Source organism: Aulonocara stuartgranti (genome assembly GCF_965226115.1).
Source record: "Aulonocara stuartgranti genome assembly, chromosome: 20".
Lineage (NCBI taxonomy): Eukaryota > Metazoa > Chordata > Actinopteri > Cichliformes > Cichlidae > Aulonocara > Aulonocara stuartgranti.
This window is the reverse complement of record NC_138956.1, coordinates 5,781,866-5,799,254: the sequence shown is the minus strand read 5'-3', so window position 1 is coordinate 5,799,254 and position 17,389 is coordinate 5,781,866. Positions and strand designations below refer to the sequence as shown.

General features: G+C 39.8%; 1 protein-coding gene across 1 annotated transcript in view; it reads right to left on the bottom strand.

Annotated features, from left to right (window-relative positions):
* The window catches only part of cntn3a.1 (contactin 3a, tandem duplicate 1), a 77,567-nt gene extending 61,469 nt beyond the window's left edge, over positions 1-16,098 (bottom strand). The window contains exons 1-2 of the mRNA XM_082518233.1: positions 15,154-16,098; positions 5,264-5,407 (exon numbers count right to left, since the gene is read on the bottom strand). Of these exons, the coding sequence (XP_082374359.1) occupies positions 5,264-5,318 (55 nt within the window). The 5' untranslated portion in view covers positions 5,319-5,407; positions 15,154-16,098. The remainder of the gene's footprint in view (positions 1-5,263; positions 5,408-15,153) is intronic.
* Between the last annotated feature and the right edge of the window lie 1,291 nt (positions 16,099-17,389).

Here is a 17,389-nt window from a genome sequence, read left to right as displayed (position 1 = left end):
AACAAACAAACATTTGATTGCTGGTTAAACCTTTCAGCTTAATGGGATTATGTGTTTTTGTATCCAGCTTTGCTAAAATTGTTCTCCTTCAATGCCGACTATAGATGTTTCTAGGATTGTACTCCTGCCAATTATTTTTAGGCAGATGCTTGTAAATTTGTAGAACTTTGAATAAAGTGTTCAAATTAATATTTTGCATCAATAGAAGATCATTTTTGGCAAGCTGCTATCCACAGCAAATGACAAAAGACACACGAGTATTTTTTTTCCCTAATGACCAGATTGCTGTACACTACCCCTTTGATTCATTTGAATATTTCAGAATTTCGTTTTTAATTAAGCAGAAATTCAATCTTTTCCTTCAAGGCTTTACGTGTAATGACTTACTTCATAATAAAAATGGAATTTCTCAATAAAACATGAGTAATAAATTTTTATGATGCTCCACTGACTGTTTTAAGACAGTATGGCAGAACCACAGAGTCACATAAAAACCTTTGACCCAGTGTTTGAAGTTGCTTGCTGTGTTAAGTAGTGATACAACAATCCAGCTTCATCAGGTGTAATCTTTGGCTTTGGGTATCTGTCAACGCTGAGTATCAATATGATACAAGGGGACAAAGTAAGGCATAAACCATAAAAACGATCATTTTGACTATTAATTACATATTATTTAACATAGTACATGGATAATTTTACATGTGATTTATTTGAACTTCAAATAAAAGCAATTTTAAATTAAAGCTGAAAGCAGAGAGGGCCGTCGCATTGCGGTGGAGTCGAGCCCTGCCCAACATCTCCTATGCCCACTAGGTGACAATGGAGAATACCATTTACCAACATGTCACACTGATGCATGCCATTTGTGGAATCACCAGTTAAACGTTCATCTAGATCGAATGATGATCATAACCTACTGTGCATTTCCACTTCACACTAGCTGGTGTCCTAACTATTGCTGAGAAATGGCATATCAATGTGTTCGGGGCTCGATTCTCATCCTGCCTGTGAAGTTTGGGAGACATTGGACAATGTGCCTTTGAGTTACAGCAGTTTAGTAGTTCATGGCGGCCATGACCACACCATTTTACAAAACCCCAAAAGCTTCACAATTTAACATGACCAAGGTCTTCAGGTTCCGCACAATATCATGTTGATCTGATGAAATCTCTAGGGGGACTTCTTCGTGAAAGATTGAGGCCTTAAAATGGCGAAAAATGTCGCCAAATTTGCTAATTAAATTTTAAATACATGATTTCCTGTTAAGTTTAGTATGTGGTTCCAATAGACTAATTTTTACGTCTTCATTTCTTACATAAGGCTGCCAAATTTGAAAGCGACCATAAAACATGAAAGCCTTCATCACATTGGAGGTCTGTGCCAAGATTCATGAGTTTTAGAGCTTTCCAAGTCCTTCAAAACCTATGTCCTATTTCATGGTGATTTACATGGCAACCACGGTGCGCCGTTCAATGAAACCTCACGGTTTTCACACTGAAGCATCATAAAGGTTCACTGTTTTTTTTGGTGGAGGGGCTCAATCTAAGTGGAGCAGTAAGTGCTCCCACTAGGTGGCGCTCTAACCACTGCTGGCAATGGTCATATGAATCTGTTCAGGGTGGGACTCATGCCTGTGAAGTTTGGGGGAGATTGGCCAACATTTCTTTCAGTTCTAGCAATTTTGTGCTTCATGGTAAAACATCAAAATTCACCATGCCGCCAGGGCCACGCCTTTCGACGAAGGGTCACAGTTTTGAATGTAACCTAAGACCAACTCATTAAGGCTTTCCTGGACAAATTTGAGGCTGTTGGGATCATCCGCCTTGAAACATTACCCCAAAGTGTAAAACATGACATTTCCTGTTCCCACTAGGTGATGCTGTGAACACTGTAAAATATTGCAGTTGAAATGTCTTCAGGAGCAGAGCCGCAAACCTGAGAAGCTTGGTCCAGATTGGACAATGCATGTGGGAATATGAACAAATTAAAATATCATGGCAAATTATCGAAATTCGCTATGGTGCCACGTGGTGAAAATTGAAAAGCAGTTTAATGTGGCCCAGGTCTGTAGTTTAGTCTGACCGAATATGAAGTTGAAGTTGATCCCTAGGAGGAGTTCACAAAAGTACAATGCCTGGAAATTGCAAAAATTGCCATTTTCAATTCAAAATGTTGGACTTCGTGTTGGGTTTGGATCATGGGGTCTCCATGGACTCTTTCGTCCATCTTGGCATGTTACATACATGCAATAAATTTCGTTCATTCAGCTCAAACTGTGTGTCTGTAGTACTTCAACATAACCTGCATAGGTGGAGTGCTAGAGCCATTCTGAAACGCCCAAGTCCAAAGGGCAAGGCAAACTGAAAGAAAACTAACATTAACCTAAACTGGGAGAAATAAACAAACAACATGAAAAACCTGGACATGAAACCTAGAAACATGGCGTGAACAACAGATGACCTGACAAAGAATGAGCAGAAACACACAGACTAAATACACACAAGGGTGATTAGGGGAAGTGGAAACACATGGGGAAACAGCAGACACTAGTCTGACATAACCAGACAAAGGAAGCAAAGCTGACTACACTGACATAGGACACAGACCTTCAAAATAAAACAGGAAACATGAGACGCAGACAAGACAATATAAACTTTGACAACAGAAGAGGGAAACAGGGAGAGGGAAACTTAAACACAGGGGTAGAAAACACAAAGAGAAACTAATAAACAAAACTAATAAACAAATGAACTTAGCTAGCCTAAAGAACTTAAACATAACATCCAAATAAACTAAAACTCAAAACGCTGGATCAACAGACCCAGGAACGTGACAGAGCAGATGCAACAAATTACAAAAAAACTGTGGAAAAAACAGGTGGACATGGTGGAGGACATAGTGTACGCTGTATGGGTATTTTTGACCTAAAAGACCATTCCACAGGAGCAACTGACATTCTGTGTTGGTCCCTGCTAGCTTCCCCCACCTCAGATGTCAGACCAGAAGCTGAGGCAACATGCTCGTGCTCCTCATGAAATCTGCACAGTAATCACACAGAGAGCGATGCAGAGCGGACAGCCTACCAATAGCTCAGCGGCACCACACCAAAAGCAGACTGAGTGAAAAAAAGTCCACTCCGTGATCCAGAGACAGAGGCAGCTGCAAATATAACTCATCCTTTAACAGGGTCACCTGTGGAAACCTTTTACAGCATTAACTTCTTTCTCTTAAGGAAAATTGTGCAATGAACATGTAATGAAAACCATCTGATTGATTAATTAAACAAAAATAAATACAATTTGAAAATATATATTATTCACATGTTAGAGCTCAGTGTGAGAGTCATTAGGTTAATGCAGGCCGCTGCCATTCATGATCATGCTAGTTCCTCATTTCCTTACTCCTAATCTCACTGCGCTCACTTGACCAAAGTTTGGCATCAAGTCAAAAACCTGTCAGTACTGCAGGTGTGAAATACCCTCAACTGCTGACCCCGTCCCTATGATATGATAGCTCTGCCTTTAGCAACCACATGCAGTGCTTGTGGTTTTACTTAGCATAGCTTCGTAAACACTGAAATCCTAGAATTCAGTTTAGCCCCATAGACGATGCAAATGTGTTTTCTGAGGATCAGACCAATCCAAATATTGGACTGGTGTATCCCTAGTATGAAGGTTAGCTGCATCTATGTGGGCAAACTGCATCATGATTGCTCTCTTGCTCTCTGTCTTACTCACTCACTCCTGTATATAGTGCACACCCATGCAACCGGACATTGAAACCTTCAGAGAGCAATAGGGGGAGAGGCGGTTAACTTCAGATAAACTCACTATGGGAATAACTTCCCCTTGGCCCTACTGCTCTCCCACACAGCCAATGCTTACTCTTAAAAAGAACACAGAGTCTGGATAAATAACCTACCAAGTACTGTCTCTACCAAGTATTTCAAGTCTGCATGCTGAAAGAATGATCATGTCTTCTGTAGAACACAGAGGCTTTGGAGGTCTGTACTTACATTGCACCATGCTTTTCTATCGTAAGCAGAACAATGTAATGTAACTCCACACTGAATATTAATGCTCAGTTACTCTGTGTTACCAACTGTGAATGTCAGGCTCAGGACTGAAGCAAGGGGCGTGCAACACAATGCTTTTCAGAAACGATTTGCCCTCTGCTCCTTTGTTAAGCGTTAAATTGCTTTGAATAGCAACGTCTGAATGTGGGTTCTGCAGCTCGTGATTGCAAGAGCAAATTTTGTGACTGCGCAGACTGCAGCCCTAAATTGTCTCCTGTAGGCAGTTTGTCTGACATCAAAACTCTTCCAGGGTTTCCATCGATGTCAAAGACACTGTCTTGTCTGTATATTTAAGAGAATGCCTAAGTAGGCCATAATATGCAGTCCAGAATTGTGGTATAGATTGTAATCCCATAGCAAGTCACAGCTCCCCGAGGAAAGCCTCATTAGACGTCCACTGATGTGTATTGGAATTAGTGATAAGTGGTGCTAATTGCCATGTAGGCAATTTTAGGTGCCGACATGCCGTCGCGCTTTTGAAAAAGAAAAAAACAAAAGACCCGCGTGTGCACGTAAATTCACACAGTGACAGTCACAAACACATGCACGCACACTAATTATTTTAGGTCCCAGCTGTGAGGAGGGGCTGCTATTTTGAGCAAGGCAACATGAAAGATTACTCATTCCTCAAGATACTGTGCTCATGCAACAAAGCCCTTATTCATCTTGCTCTCAGTTTCAAACTCTGACATTCTGCAGAGAGCTACCATTTGACCCCGAAAAATTTGTAAGGGAGGAAAATTAGGTTTCTCATTAAAAGCAAGATCACAAAGCAAGATTCCAGTACTACGACCGGCGCGATCTCATTTAGGTAACAATTGAGGCGCTATTTAAAATGAATGACTGCACGCTCAACTGATAGAAAGAGGCTGCCTTTCAGAGATGGAAACCTGGCTGATTGTTTTTTGCAACAGGATGCAATGCCTGGGAAAAAACAAAAGAAAAAGAGAAAGAGAGAAATAGTTGCTATGCACAACTGAGAGATTGTCGATTTTCTTGCCTTGAGCTGCCAATGAAAGGAACAGCAACATGAACATTTCCTAACATTTGTAAAATTGTTCAAAGCTTTGGGCACTCTTTTCCTTAAAAAAATCTTTTATTTTTCTCTTTTAATTTTAAGAGCCATCTGTTCTGAATTCAACATAGACCATAGGCATCAAGACAAGAATACACATTTGGGAGGCTTACCTGCCAGGCGTTCCACCAATGACAGCAGCACTATAAGTTTCCATAGCAACTTCATTTTAATGGTCTCAGGTCAATAAAAGCTCACTTCCAATCACAGGTGTGTAGAATCACAGCTTTGTCCTTTCCAGCACTTTCACTGTTGTTCTGTCAAAAAAAAAAGAAGAAGAAAGAAAGCAAAGGGGAGGAAACCATTAAACATTCAAAATCTCTAATCTCGATTCAAAACAGTTGGATGGATTTCATGAGAACCATTACTGTCCATGTTTGTGACATATAAAACAAGAAGTTAATGTTAACATGTAGAAAACGTATTTTAGGTAACAGGTAATATTTGGCAGGTGCTTTTTGTTTTAGCTGCAGATCTTGTGGTGCACAAAAGGCTTCCACTGTTGCAGAGTTTGCTTAAATGTGCTCAACGTTTCATAATAGGGATCATGGCTGCGAGAGAAACATAAAGGGATTGCTCACTTGTGCTCAAACTTACTGAGACAAAACAAAAAGCACACTGGTTGTCAGACACATCCCTAGCACGTAATAAAGTAGCGTCCTGGCTCCTGGATTCTGCCTGAACGAGGGGGATTATGTACGTCTGACACAAAGCGCTGACTGTACACAGTACAAAAACATTTTCAGTCCCCCTGGGAGACTTGCAATTGATTTTCTCAAAGGCTAAACTGTAATTTATCTCTCCTTCTTACTTAAATGAAGTCCCAAACAAGTTGTGATATGAGAATAAGTCGCACTCCTCCCGTCACTGATAAACAATGATGCAGCCTGTTTATTTGTTTAAATACACATACATCCCTAACATGGTGATAGCCAAGATCCTTTCTGATAAAGCAGCAGATAAATGTTTGCGTACGTGAGGCTGCGTATGGAGTGAAAAAGGATGAAGGGGGGAAATTAGCCATTGCCTTTGTTCAAACCGACTCTCCCTGGAACATTTAACTGACTGATGGTAAAGCTTCCTCTGACTCCAAACCATAAGCATGCTGAAATAAATGAGAGGGGGGGAATTAATAAGAACATACAGTGTAGTCTATCAGGAGCCGCGTGCCAAAAAAGCAGAGACAACTGAACGATTACGCTTTCTCAGTTATATGCGCGCCTTCTATCCTTGCGCCGCTGAAAAGCATGATAGAGCATACTGATGCTTATGTGAATATATCAACTGCGTCCCTGACACATTTGCCTACACTATTCCTCCTTCTGCATGTACTTAACCATTAAAGGCAACACTTTTCCCCTATAAATCTCATTATGGAGATTGGGTTTAGAGAGTCATCTTAGTTCCAACTTATCTCGCAGTTATTACGATGCAAATGTCAGGAGTAAATGTTGGCTTTCATTAATAAAACAGACACTTCAAATCCCTCCAAGGGCTCCTGGATATTTTTGGAATGTGCCTCCTTTGAGTGAATAATTGTGAGAAATGTGCTGAATAAATTACTCAACATTATGTCTTTAATTGAAAAAATAGGAGTCGTTAAAAATTCCAGCCGCACACTTGCGCATTGCTACTTCAATGTCCGGGCGACATCTAATGTAACGTGCATGTGTACAGTTTTAATTTGACTACTAAAGTAAACGTGTGTGTCACCACGGGCTGCAGATTGAACTGTCACTGCAATTTGACACTCGCATTTCGACAAACACTTCATGTTTTTTTAAAAAATGTTCAAGTAATTGTTTTGTCAGCCATTAAACGTTTTACAGTCTGGTCATCTAAAATTAATTTATCCTGCCCTGACAGCAACACAACTGAACATGACCGGAATGTGTGAACTACTGAGAGGCCCCATTCAAAAAAGCTACTATCTGCTGGCCTCTAACACCAATCTTTTGATCTCTATTAGGCTGCAAGCCTCGAGACACGAGACATCAGACAACAGGGTTAGTGGAGGGAGAAAAGAAAGCCTTTTGATCCAAAGAAGCTCAGCACTAAGATGATGTCTAGGGGAGTTGAGTCGTGGCCGGCATTTGACTTCCTATTCAGTGCAAATCGATTAGCCTCGTGACCTTAAGTGGTAGCGACAAGGCCAATGACTTACTTTCATCACAAATTGATTCTCTCATTTGTTTGCTTTATCAGATGAAAGTTAATGATAAGGAAGGCTTTCAAACTTTGCCTTTCAAGTTTCAACCTCTTTCATGTTGTTGGAAAAAAAGCCCGTGTTTGAAAAATGGATTATGATCAAGGCCTGGAATGACAGTCCTGGCCTAAACATTTCCTGACCCAATTTGCACAAACTCAACAACACTTAAATGGAACGCAGCCGCAAAGTCAGCCTCTCACTGCACATATGCAGATGAAAGTAAAGGAGAATAAAACAGGTGCACAGCATGTAATGAAGAACACACATTTGTATGGTTTCTTTCTTTTTGACTAATGCCTTAACCAGTTTTTCAGTACAAATCCAATCAGAATATTTGAAATGGTTTGCATACTCATTTGCCACAATAACCTTATACCAGTACCAGCTGGGGGACCCTGTTATTTCTTCTCTCAAGCAGTGAGATGACACGCAAACACTCACTAACAGCGCTGTCTTCTTCTTGTCACTCGTCAAGTTATTAGCCTGAAGCTTTCAGGTCGGCTGGTTGACAAGAGCTCATCCAACCAAATCGTCCATGTTACTTTGATAAAGAGAAAACCCTGCAAAGTTTTGAAGCTTTGAGACTGAAAATATCTGAATTGACATATTTTGCTGTTTGGTCTAAATTTGTTCTACACAGTTTTGAAGGCTCAAGAGACTAGAGTAGCAGCCGCGTTCAAACCAAGCTGGACGGTTTGCCATCAAATGGAAAACGATACACAACAGGAACTGTTACGGCTCAGGACATGAGGCTGATTAACAGTTTTACTCAAAATTATTGTACTGCGATCCAGAATTGAGTCTGCATTATTATATTTTTGGTAATATATACAAATATGAGCCAGAATATGTTGAGTTTGTTGTTATGACTGAAATAAAATAACTATGTGGAAATTCTTTAATATACAACACTGGATTTTGTAAATTATTTAATTTAAGCTAAAAGAGTAAGGCTCTACATTTAATTAATCTGCAATGTGGCAGATTTAGTTAAATACAGACAAAAAGCTTCTTTTTTTCTGTAACCAATCAACCAACTTAGGCATGACTTCACCAAGATTTTCTTTAGTCAGCTACATCACTGTATATCATAGCAAGGCAATTGAAAGTGGTTGCTGGGTGGGAGACAACCTTTCTCCAATCATTGTGTGACTAAGACAACACATTGCAATCAATCCGCACTAATGAGCATAATTCATCAACGACTTGGCTCAGCTATCTGCCAGCTGGTTGTATTTCCCTACGTTAAAGCAATGTTGCTGAGCACCTATGTTATCATACAGTTAAACTGCCAGCTTACAGCAACTATGTCACTATTTGTGGAGGAATTTCTGAATCTCTGTTTTATTTAACTATGAGCTTCTGGTTGGACTCTTAATGTAAGTAGTTGGTGTGATTCTTGCCATATATAGACAGCAACAGATTTGTGTCTTTTACTTATTTATCACAGTTAATTGTCATATTATGACAAGCGGATTGCAATAATTGTCAACTTGACCCCTGAAACTGATAGCAGACTGAGTACCTTATTGCTGTGGTAGCACCATCTTAAAGAACCAAAATCACTTTGAAGATGGCAACTGACTGCAAGTGGGCAAAGTCCAGATCCCTGTCTTCAAGGCAACCATTTCAAAGACAGTTAGCAAGTTCATTACACATGGCCACAATAATTTTAATGAGCTCCAACCATCGTTTTCCTTAGTGTGTCTCTGGCATATGGTATGTCAAACCAGCAGTCTTATCAGCAGCCAAATGCTCAAGCATCCACCCACCCAGTGAACTTGTCTGTTTTAAAACCCAAGGAAACGGAATTTATTTGCGCATATAAGACGGGAAAAATCAGCTAATACCCACATTTAAGAAGCTACGCCCATCAAATATTTGGCATCTTTGCTTAAAAATTTACTTCAGTGACTAAATCGCGCTTGTTTGGTTTCTGTCAATCAGCTAATGAGTTAAACTTGAAATCTTCTCTGACTTAAAGGAGCTTATGAGAGAACAGCAGAAAGAACTTTGAATGCAAAACCGAGTGTTTCGTTTTACTTTTGAGGATACGCAGCTGCTTCCAGGGAAGCTTCAGATTTGTAGAGACAAAGCACTCCTCCAAATTTCAGCGTTGTCAAAGTGACACCACTCATCCTCTTGTTCTCTGACAGCACCAGCTGGAGCTTATAAACCATAGACTACAGTTCAGTAAACCACACACTTTGACAGTGATGGCAACTGATTCGACCCTCTCCCCTACACCCGATCTTTCAGCTGTCATCAGTTTTTAGGGCTTAAAAATATATTAATAGAAGGTTACTCTGGGTCCCTTTTGTGGTTGGAGAGTCCAGATGAAGATAAAATTCACACTAAGAAGCAAGAGCATCCCCCACACACACGCACATGCACTCCCTCCAGCCCCTCCCGGCCCCCAAGCTCTGAATCATGAATGAGGCCAGACTCCCACACTCTGCAGGAATGAGACAAGACCAGGAGGAATGGCATACAATGCTGCATCTTTAATCACCTGAGCTGTGGCTTCACTTAATCTGCAGACACCAGCTCGATCAGTGTTTTCCTTGCACGTGTGGCTCATCTCACAGCTCCGAGTGCCTCCGGTCATTCAAAATTTATTTTGTGGTGATGCTCAACTTGAGACTGGTAGTAGTAGCAAATGTGAAATTATTTCTATGTCCTGCATTCTTGGATTCACCACACACAAATCAAAGTTTAACAAGCACCTCCCAGACAAGTGCCACTAATAATGGAGTAGATAGTAGTGCGGTGAATAAGTCTTTGGCCCCTTCTTGATTTCTTTTTGCATATTTGTTACATTTAAGTGCCTCACATTATCCAGCAAGTTTTAATATTGGACAAAGATAACCCAAGTAAATACAAAATGCAGTTTTAAAATGATAATTCAATTTATTAGAGAAAAAAAAAGCTGTCCAAACCTACCTGGCTCTATGTGAAATAGTAAATGCCTCCAAAACCTTCTACCTGGTTGTGCCACCCTTGGCAGCAAGAACTGCAATAAAGCTTTTATGATAACTGGCAGTGTGTATTTCACATCACTGTGGAGGAATTTTGGCCCACTCTTCTTTGTTATAATTCAGCCACATCAGAGGGTTTTCAAGCATGAATGGCCTGTTCAAGGCCATGCCAAAGCATTTCAACTAGGTTGAAGTCCAGACTTTGACTCTGCCACTCCAAAACCTTCATTTTTTTTTTTTTTTTTTTTTTGGTTTTGTTTTTTAGTCATCCAGAGGTGGACTTGCTGGTGTACTTCGGATCATTGTCCTGCTGCATAATCCAAATAAGCTTGACCTTTAGGGCAAAAACTGATGGCCGGACATTCTCCTTCAGGATTTTCTGGTAGAGAGCAGAATTCATGGTACCATCAAGTCATCCAGATCCTGAAGCAACAAAGCAGCCAGGCCATCACACTACCACCACTATAAATGGCTGTTACTATGATGTTCTTATTATATAATGATGATGTGTTAGTTTTACATCAGGTGTAAGGGGACTCAAACCTTCTTGTCTCATTAGTCCAGAGAATATTTACCCAACAGTCTCGAGGTTATCAGGATTTTTTGTGTTCTTTTTGGTCAGCAGTGTTTGTTTTCCTTGGAATTCTCCCATGAATTCCATATTTCCCATTTTTTCTGATTATTGAGTCACGACTTTAACTGAGGCAAGTATGGCTGCAGTTCTTTAGATGTTGTTCTGGGTTCTTTTGTGATCTCCTGGATGAGTCATGTAATACTAAATTTTTGGTAGGCTGGCTACTGCTGGGAAGGCTCACTACTTTTTCTCTAGTTTTCTTCATGTGTGAGTAATGGCTAGAAATGGCTCTGTAACCTTTTCCTAGCTGACAGACGTCGGTGACTTCGTGTGTTGATGTGTCACTTTTTTTTTAGATCTTTTAACCTACTTATTAATGAAAAGATTATTTCAAAACTGCATTTAGCTTTTTCACAGGTTCCTTTTGTCAAGTATTAAATATACTTTTTCACTGCACTACATGTATTTTAGATGTTTTTTTACTTTATTTTTATAAAGGTATGTAGATATTGACTATGCTTTGTTTTCATTGTCACTATGGGTTTTGCTAAATTTTAACATGGTGCCATATCTGTATTTGTAGCCCCTTGCACAATTTAAATGTGACTGTACTTCTCACTGTATTAATTATTGTACTACGTATAAGAATTCAACACAAGTGCAATGTTGACGAAGCACAGAAGAATCTATTTGCATATGATGAGTAACAACAAAACTTTCTTTAGCTAAAGATTTTATGATGCCCAAATATTTTTTTCCGTCTTTCCCACAAATGGCACACCGCAGGAGGCAAAGGAAGTGCCAGTGTATTCCCCAGCCAAGATTCTACCTCAAATAGTGGCACAAGACAAAGAGACTAATAGTGTTTTGATCTAAGCACACAAGCTGCAGGCGTGACATAACACATGCCAGCTTTTTCATTTCTCCAGACCGCACCAGGGGCGCTCCACTAACGCGCTCATTCCAATCTCCCCTGTGACAAGAGCAACTGAGCATGTTGAAAGGTTCTCCCTGCTTGCATACATGCTCCAAGACCAGATTTTAGCATAATGAGCCAGTGTGTGGTAATAATTTAGAACCGAGAATAGAGCCATGCATCTAAATCCATTTCAACATTTTCTAAAAACCCTTAAAAACATTGCTGCTTACGTGGTTAAACCCATAGAAACAAATTAATTGAAAAAGTCTGAAATTAGTAAGATATATACATGGTTTTGGGAAACAGATATGTAGATAGATAATAAGTACTGATTATGTACTGTCTTTAATTTTACCTCATGTTTTTTTTAGATCTTAACGCCTTCTTGTGTTTTATAACCAGAGAGTCAAAATTTCATTGCCTCGAGCAAATGAACTCTACAAATCAACCTGCCTTGCCTTCTCTTACAAGTAATTTTAACACTCTATAAATGTTTTTAGGCACAAGCTGACAATCCCAGTGCACATGCTTTTACTAAATTACCAATTAAGGATGCCAATTAGGATAATAAAAGCCTCCCAATTAATAGTTCTTTAAATACACTAATTTAGCACTTGCTTGATCTCAGCTGTCATCATGGGAGGTAATTTTCTGCCCTTGATGGAGAAAAGGCAAACTGCTATTACTGCAAGGAAGACAGATCCTCTAAGACAGATTTTAAGTCTCCGTAAGGACCATTGTTTAAAGCATAGATAGATAGATAGATAGATAGATAGATAGATAGATAGATAGATAGATAGATAGATAGATAGATAGATAGATAGATAGATAGATAGATAGATAGATAGATAGATAGATAGATAGATAGATAGATAGATAGATAGATAGATAGATAGATAGATAGATAGATAGATAGATAGATATTCACAAGCCAGTGGTCACACAACACTGTAATGGGTGCTGACTTGCCGTGACTGACTTAAGTTGACCTGACTACTGCCATGATGGCAGGTTTGCATGTCCATGATAGCGGTACCAACATGAAGTGCTCCCATCTGTACTTGTGACATTCTTGCAGCAGAACCCCGCCCTGCGGCTGTTTAGAAAGGACAATACCTGCCTGCCCACAGTGGGAATAGTGAAGGACTTTCAGGATCACAATCATATCCGGACGCTTCATTAGCCAGCAGTTAGTCCGGATACGTCTTTTATTGAAGATGTGTTGATGTGCTCAACAGTGGTAGCTTCGATGAATGACCACTGCACAGCTGCAGGATGCACTACTCCAGGAATGGAGACACTTGTGCAGTCCATGTGTGACCTGCATCACATCCAGAGGAGGCCAATTCCCCTTCTAAACATTTTACACATGCATATATTATAGTGTTGGTCTAGAAAATATCTTTAAAGCACAAACTTGCACTTTTTTTTATCAGTGTGGACATATATTTCCTTTTTTAATGATAAGCAATTATGTATTTATGTCAATAAACTACAATTGAAAAAACTTGCCTATTTACTTAATTAATTTTCTGAGCTTTCTCACAGTTCATGTCTAGCTCATTTTTGTCACAACCACAGATTGACAGAATTTTGTCTTTTTACAGATTTGTCATGTTTAAAACTAGTATATAAAATGTCATTTTAATGCGCTTGTTTGCTGCTTCATTGGGGTTCATAATGCAGAAAACTTTGCTTCCAGTTCTCAGAGCAACTGCGCCTTGTCAATGTAACTTCTCGTATACATGCAAGAATTCTGCGTTATTTCACTAAACTGAATACTGATGTATTACAGTTGTCATTATTAATATTCCTATAAGAAGAAATTCAAGCAGTCAGTTCTTTTGGTTTTGTTTTTTTACTTTTTAATGCAATAGGTAAGCATATTGTCCACACGGATTAGCTTATGCACTGCTGGTGTCCCACTTACTTATTGCATAGACAACTGAATAAAAGATGAAGACTAAAGAGTTTAGCTCTGCAGGTAAAATGTCCATAGTCTGCACTTCTTTGCATGTGAACTCAGAGACAAGTATGAACAGCAGAAACACAAAACTGAAACAGAATTTTAAAGAAACCAAGTGACTCATCCAAATAGATTTGCTTACTTGTTAAAGTAATAAAAAAAAAAAAGGCAACCCCTACTTGAACCAATCAGAATGCACATGCGGTACTTTTGTCTTTGCCAACTCAGACTCCTCTTTCCTCATCCAGACCAGGCTCAGCGGGGTACTATGAACTTCATGTTCACCCTCCTCCTTTTTCTGTCCCGGTGACATCATCAGAAACCTGCCCAGCCATAAGCTCACTTCCCCAAGGAGATGTGTAGTAACTCTACAATTCCAGTCACTTTAATACAAATGTTTAAAAAGGAGATACTGCACTTCCAGTTCGGTGGAAACAACAAAATCAACAAAACTATACCCAAACATGCAGTTGAATGTATGCCAACATGAAACAAAAACAGTATTGTGAAGCATCCCCTGAGGCATCCCTAAGAGAGGGGCAACACTAAACACTGACAAAGGGAAGAGTTAATAATCAAAACCACCTCTAATACATTTAATAGCAAAAGCACTGTAATTTACTTAATAGCAGAATCACAAGCAAAGAAGATCCATATGAAACATATGGACGCTTGATTTCACGAGATTAACTATTTCCAGCAGAGTCGGATGCTAAAGGACTTTAGACAATCCGAACCAATCAAGTGAGGAGCGCGGTGCAATCAAAGAAAAGGAGAGATGATGAGACTGGACTGATTCCAATCCCCTGGTGATCACTGACGGCAATGTGTTCTGCCAAAAGGTTTTAAATGAACGAGGAATGATGGTCTGGATTTGTGCCTCACAGAAAAAGCTGCACGGTATAAATGATGGCCATGGCCAATTAGGAGACGCAGAATGTGATTTTATCTGATGAGAAATGGCACCAGTCAGCTGGGATTTCAAAGCTGTTAGTTTTCTAACTCATGCATGGCAATAATGGCATGGACACAATGCCGTCACTTGTGCAATTGAGCGCTGAATGTCTAATATGTGGGTGTGAATGTGTGCTCCGTACTATTGATGGGATACTTCAAAAACAAATGCATATTATAAAATGAGCAAGGCAGTTTCTTTGACATCACGTTTCGGTAAATACCTAAAATATTCAGCTTTACTCCACTTTACTGTGGTTTATTTCAGAAGTGGAAGTTGTAGACCGGTGATAACAACAACCTCGTAGCACAGGCATAAGAAATAATCAGTACTGTATCGGGAATAGTGAATACTGCAGCTTCCGTAGAATACCGAATAAAGTAAATAAATGTATTTCCTTACCGGAATACATATCCTCTGGTGTTTGCTGTCGTTCATCCCTTCTCGTATATCCATGATACACCGCGCATCTCCTCACTCCTTCACCCAAGCAGGTCCCCAGATCGAGTAGACGACTACAGTTTAGTTGGTCTCTTCAAAGTGCGGGTGTTGCTCTCTCTAAATACACCCAAACTGCTTTCTTTCTCCTTTCTTGAGGCAGACTACCCTAAATGTAAGCGCTTACTCTTTTCATCGTCGGTCCCAGTGTTTTCAGCGTCTGAGTAATTACCAGCACCTCGGTCCTCCGCTCTCCTCACTGGTACATTAATGTAGGATATCCCGATGGTCCCGCATGCACCGCGGGCAGGCGGATTTAAACCAAGCCCTTAGCGGTGGTAGTTTGCGTAGTGAACGTTTTGAGGTTGAAATAATTGTTGTTGGGTAAATTCGTTTAAGGAACACAAAGAGTTCGCGAGCAGCTTAAAACTGGTTTTTGAATGCGCGAGTCCAGCTCGTCTACACGGTGAGGACTCCAACTGCCTGCGCGCGCGGCGCCGCTGGCACACGGGACATCAGAGGTGGATGCAGGAGGGTTTGGTCTGCGTTTTTTTCCAAGCTGCAGGTCTTCGACATTTCCTCAAAATGTCATGATCACCTATCCGGGTACAGCAGAACGGATCTGTATAAAGTAACTGTAGTTTTATTGTTTCTGGCTGATAAGGCAATAAGGCACGGGAGTTATGTATGCACACATTCATTTTATTTGGGGGGATAATGAGGATTGTCTAAAAAAATGTATTTCTTAAGCACCAAAATTGCTAATTACGCAGAATTGACCTGTAAGCTATTGCCGCAAATTCGTGGGCTAATGGTTTCATTCTGATGTTTAGTTGGTACTTATTATACATAATATGGGTCATATTTTCTAAAGTGATGCCATTTATTGTACGCAAAATCTTAAAATGGCTTTGAAGCCAATTTAAAAAAAAAAAAAAGTTCAATTATGCAAATTACGTAAAAACTGATTTCATTGCTGAAAAGTTAATAGAATGAGCTAACATGCACAGTGCCACACTTTATAAGCTCACCTTAATGGAGTAAATTTCAGTATCAGTTCTGAGTATGTTTTTCCTGGTGGTACCACAAGCCAGTGTGTCTGCTATAAAGCGAGCTACAGATCTGCTCCATATACGTATCCCAGTAAGCCATAACATTTCTACTCTAAAACCTGCAAAATGTGATGACGCCATTGCTGATGAGTCAGAATACCTGAAAACACCTGCGTGCATGTGAAGAGCACGCTTTTATGAGTGTGGAAATATTAAATTATTCTAATATATAATTATTTAATGTAAGTGGAGGCACGACTTGTAACCCTTTTTTTTATTGACTTACAGTCTAAGGCCACAAAGAACACACAATTAATAGTTAATGAAAGAGAACTCAAACACAGAAGTAACTTATAACTGTTCTGTACAAGAGCATCAGGTACAGTGGGGCAAAAAAGTATTTAGTCAGCCACCGATTGTGGCACCGGGAGTTGAAAGTCCGTGTTGCTCGGCGACAGCCCCAAAACATCACTGCTCTCGAGAAGATCTGCATGGAGGAATGGGCCAAGATACCAGCTACTGTGTGTGCAAACCTGGTAAAGACCTATAGTAAACATTTGACCTCTGTTATTGCCAACAAAGGTTATGTTACAAAGTATTGAGTTGTATTTTTGTTATTGACCAAATACTTATTTTCCACCCTGATTTACGAATAAATTCTTTACAAATCCTACCATGTGGATTCATGGATTTTTTTTTCACATTCTGTCTCTCACAGTTGAAGTGTACCTCTGGTGCAAATTACTGACCTCTGTCATCATTTTAGGTGGGGGAACTTGCACAATCGGTGGCTGACTAAATACTTTTTTGCCCCACTGTAAGTTCATTATAGTCAGGCACTGTGTCAAAAGATGCTCTGTGTGTGTGTCTGTGTGTGTATGTGTGTGTGTGTGTGTGGATTGCTTTTTATTTTCACTATGTAACTCTGAAAAGAAACTTCGTTGGAAAAGTTAAATTCTCACTTTTGCCCTCGTTGTTTCCCAGTAGCTTTCCCCAGGTAGCTGAAATAGCTTAAGGTGGAACAACCAGAGTAACTGTGTCAAACAATAAAGACCCAATTGTTGGAAGAAGCGAAGAAGATAAAAAGGGTAAGTGATAGAAAGGGACAGGAAAACAAACAAGAGTGAACATGAAATAGAATTTCACCT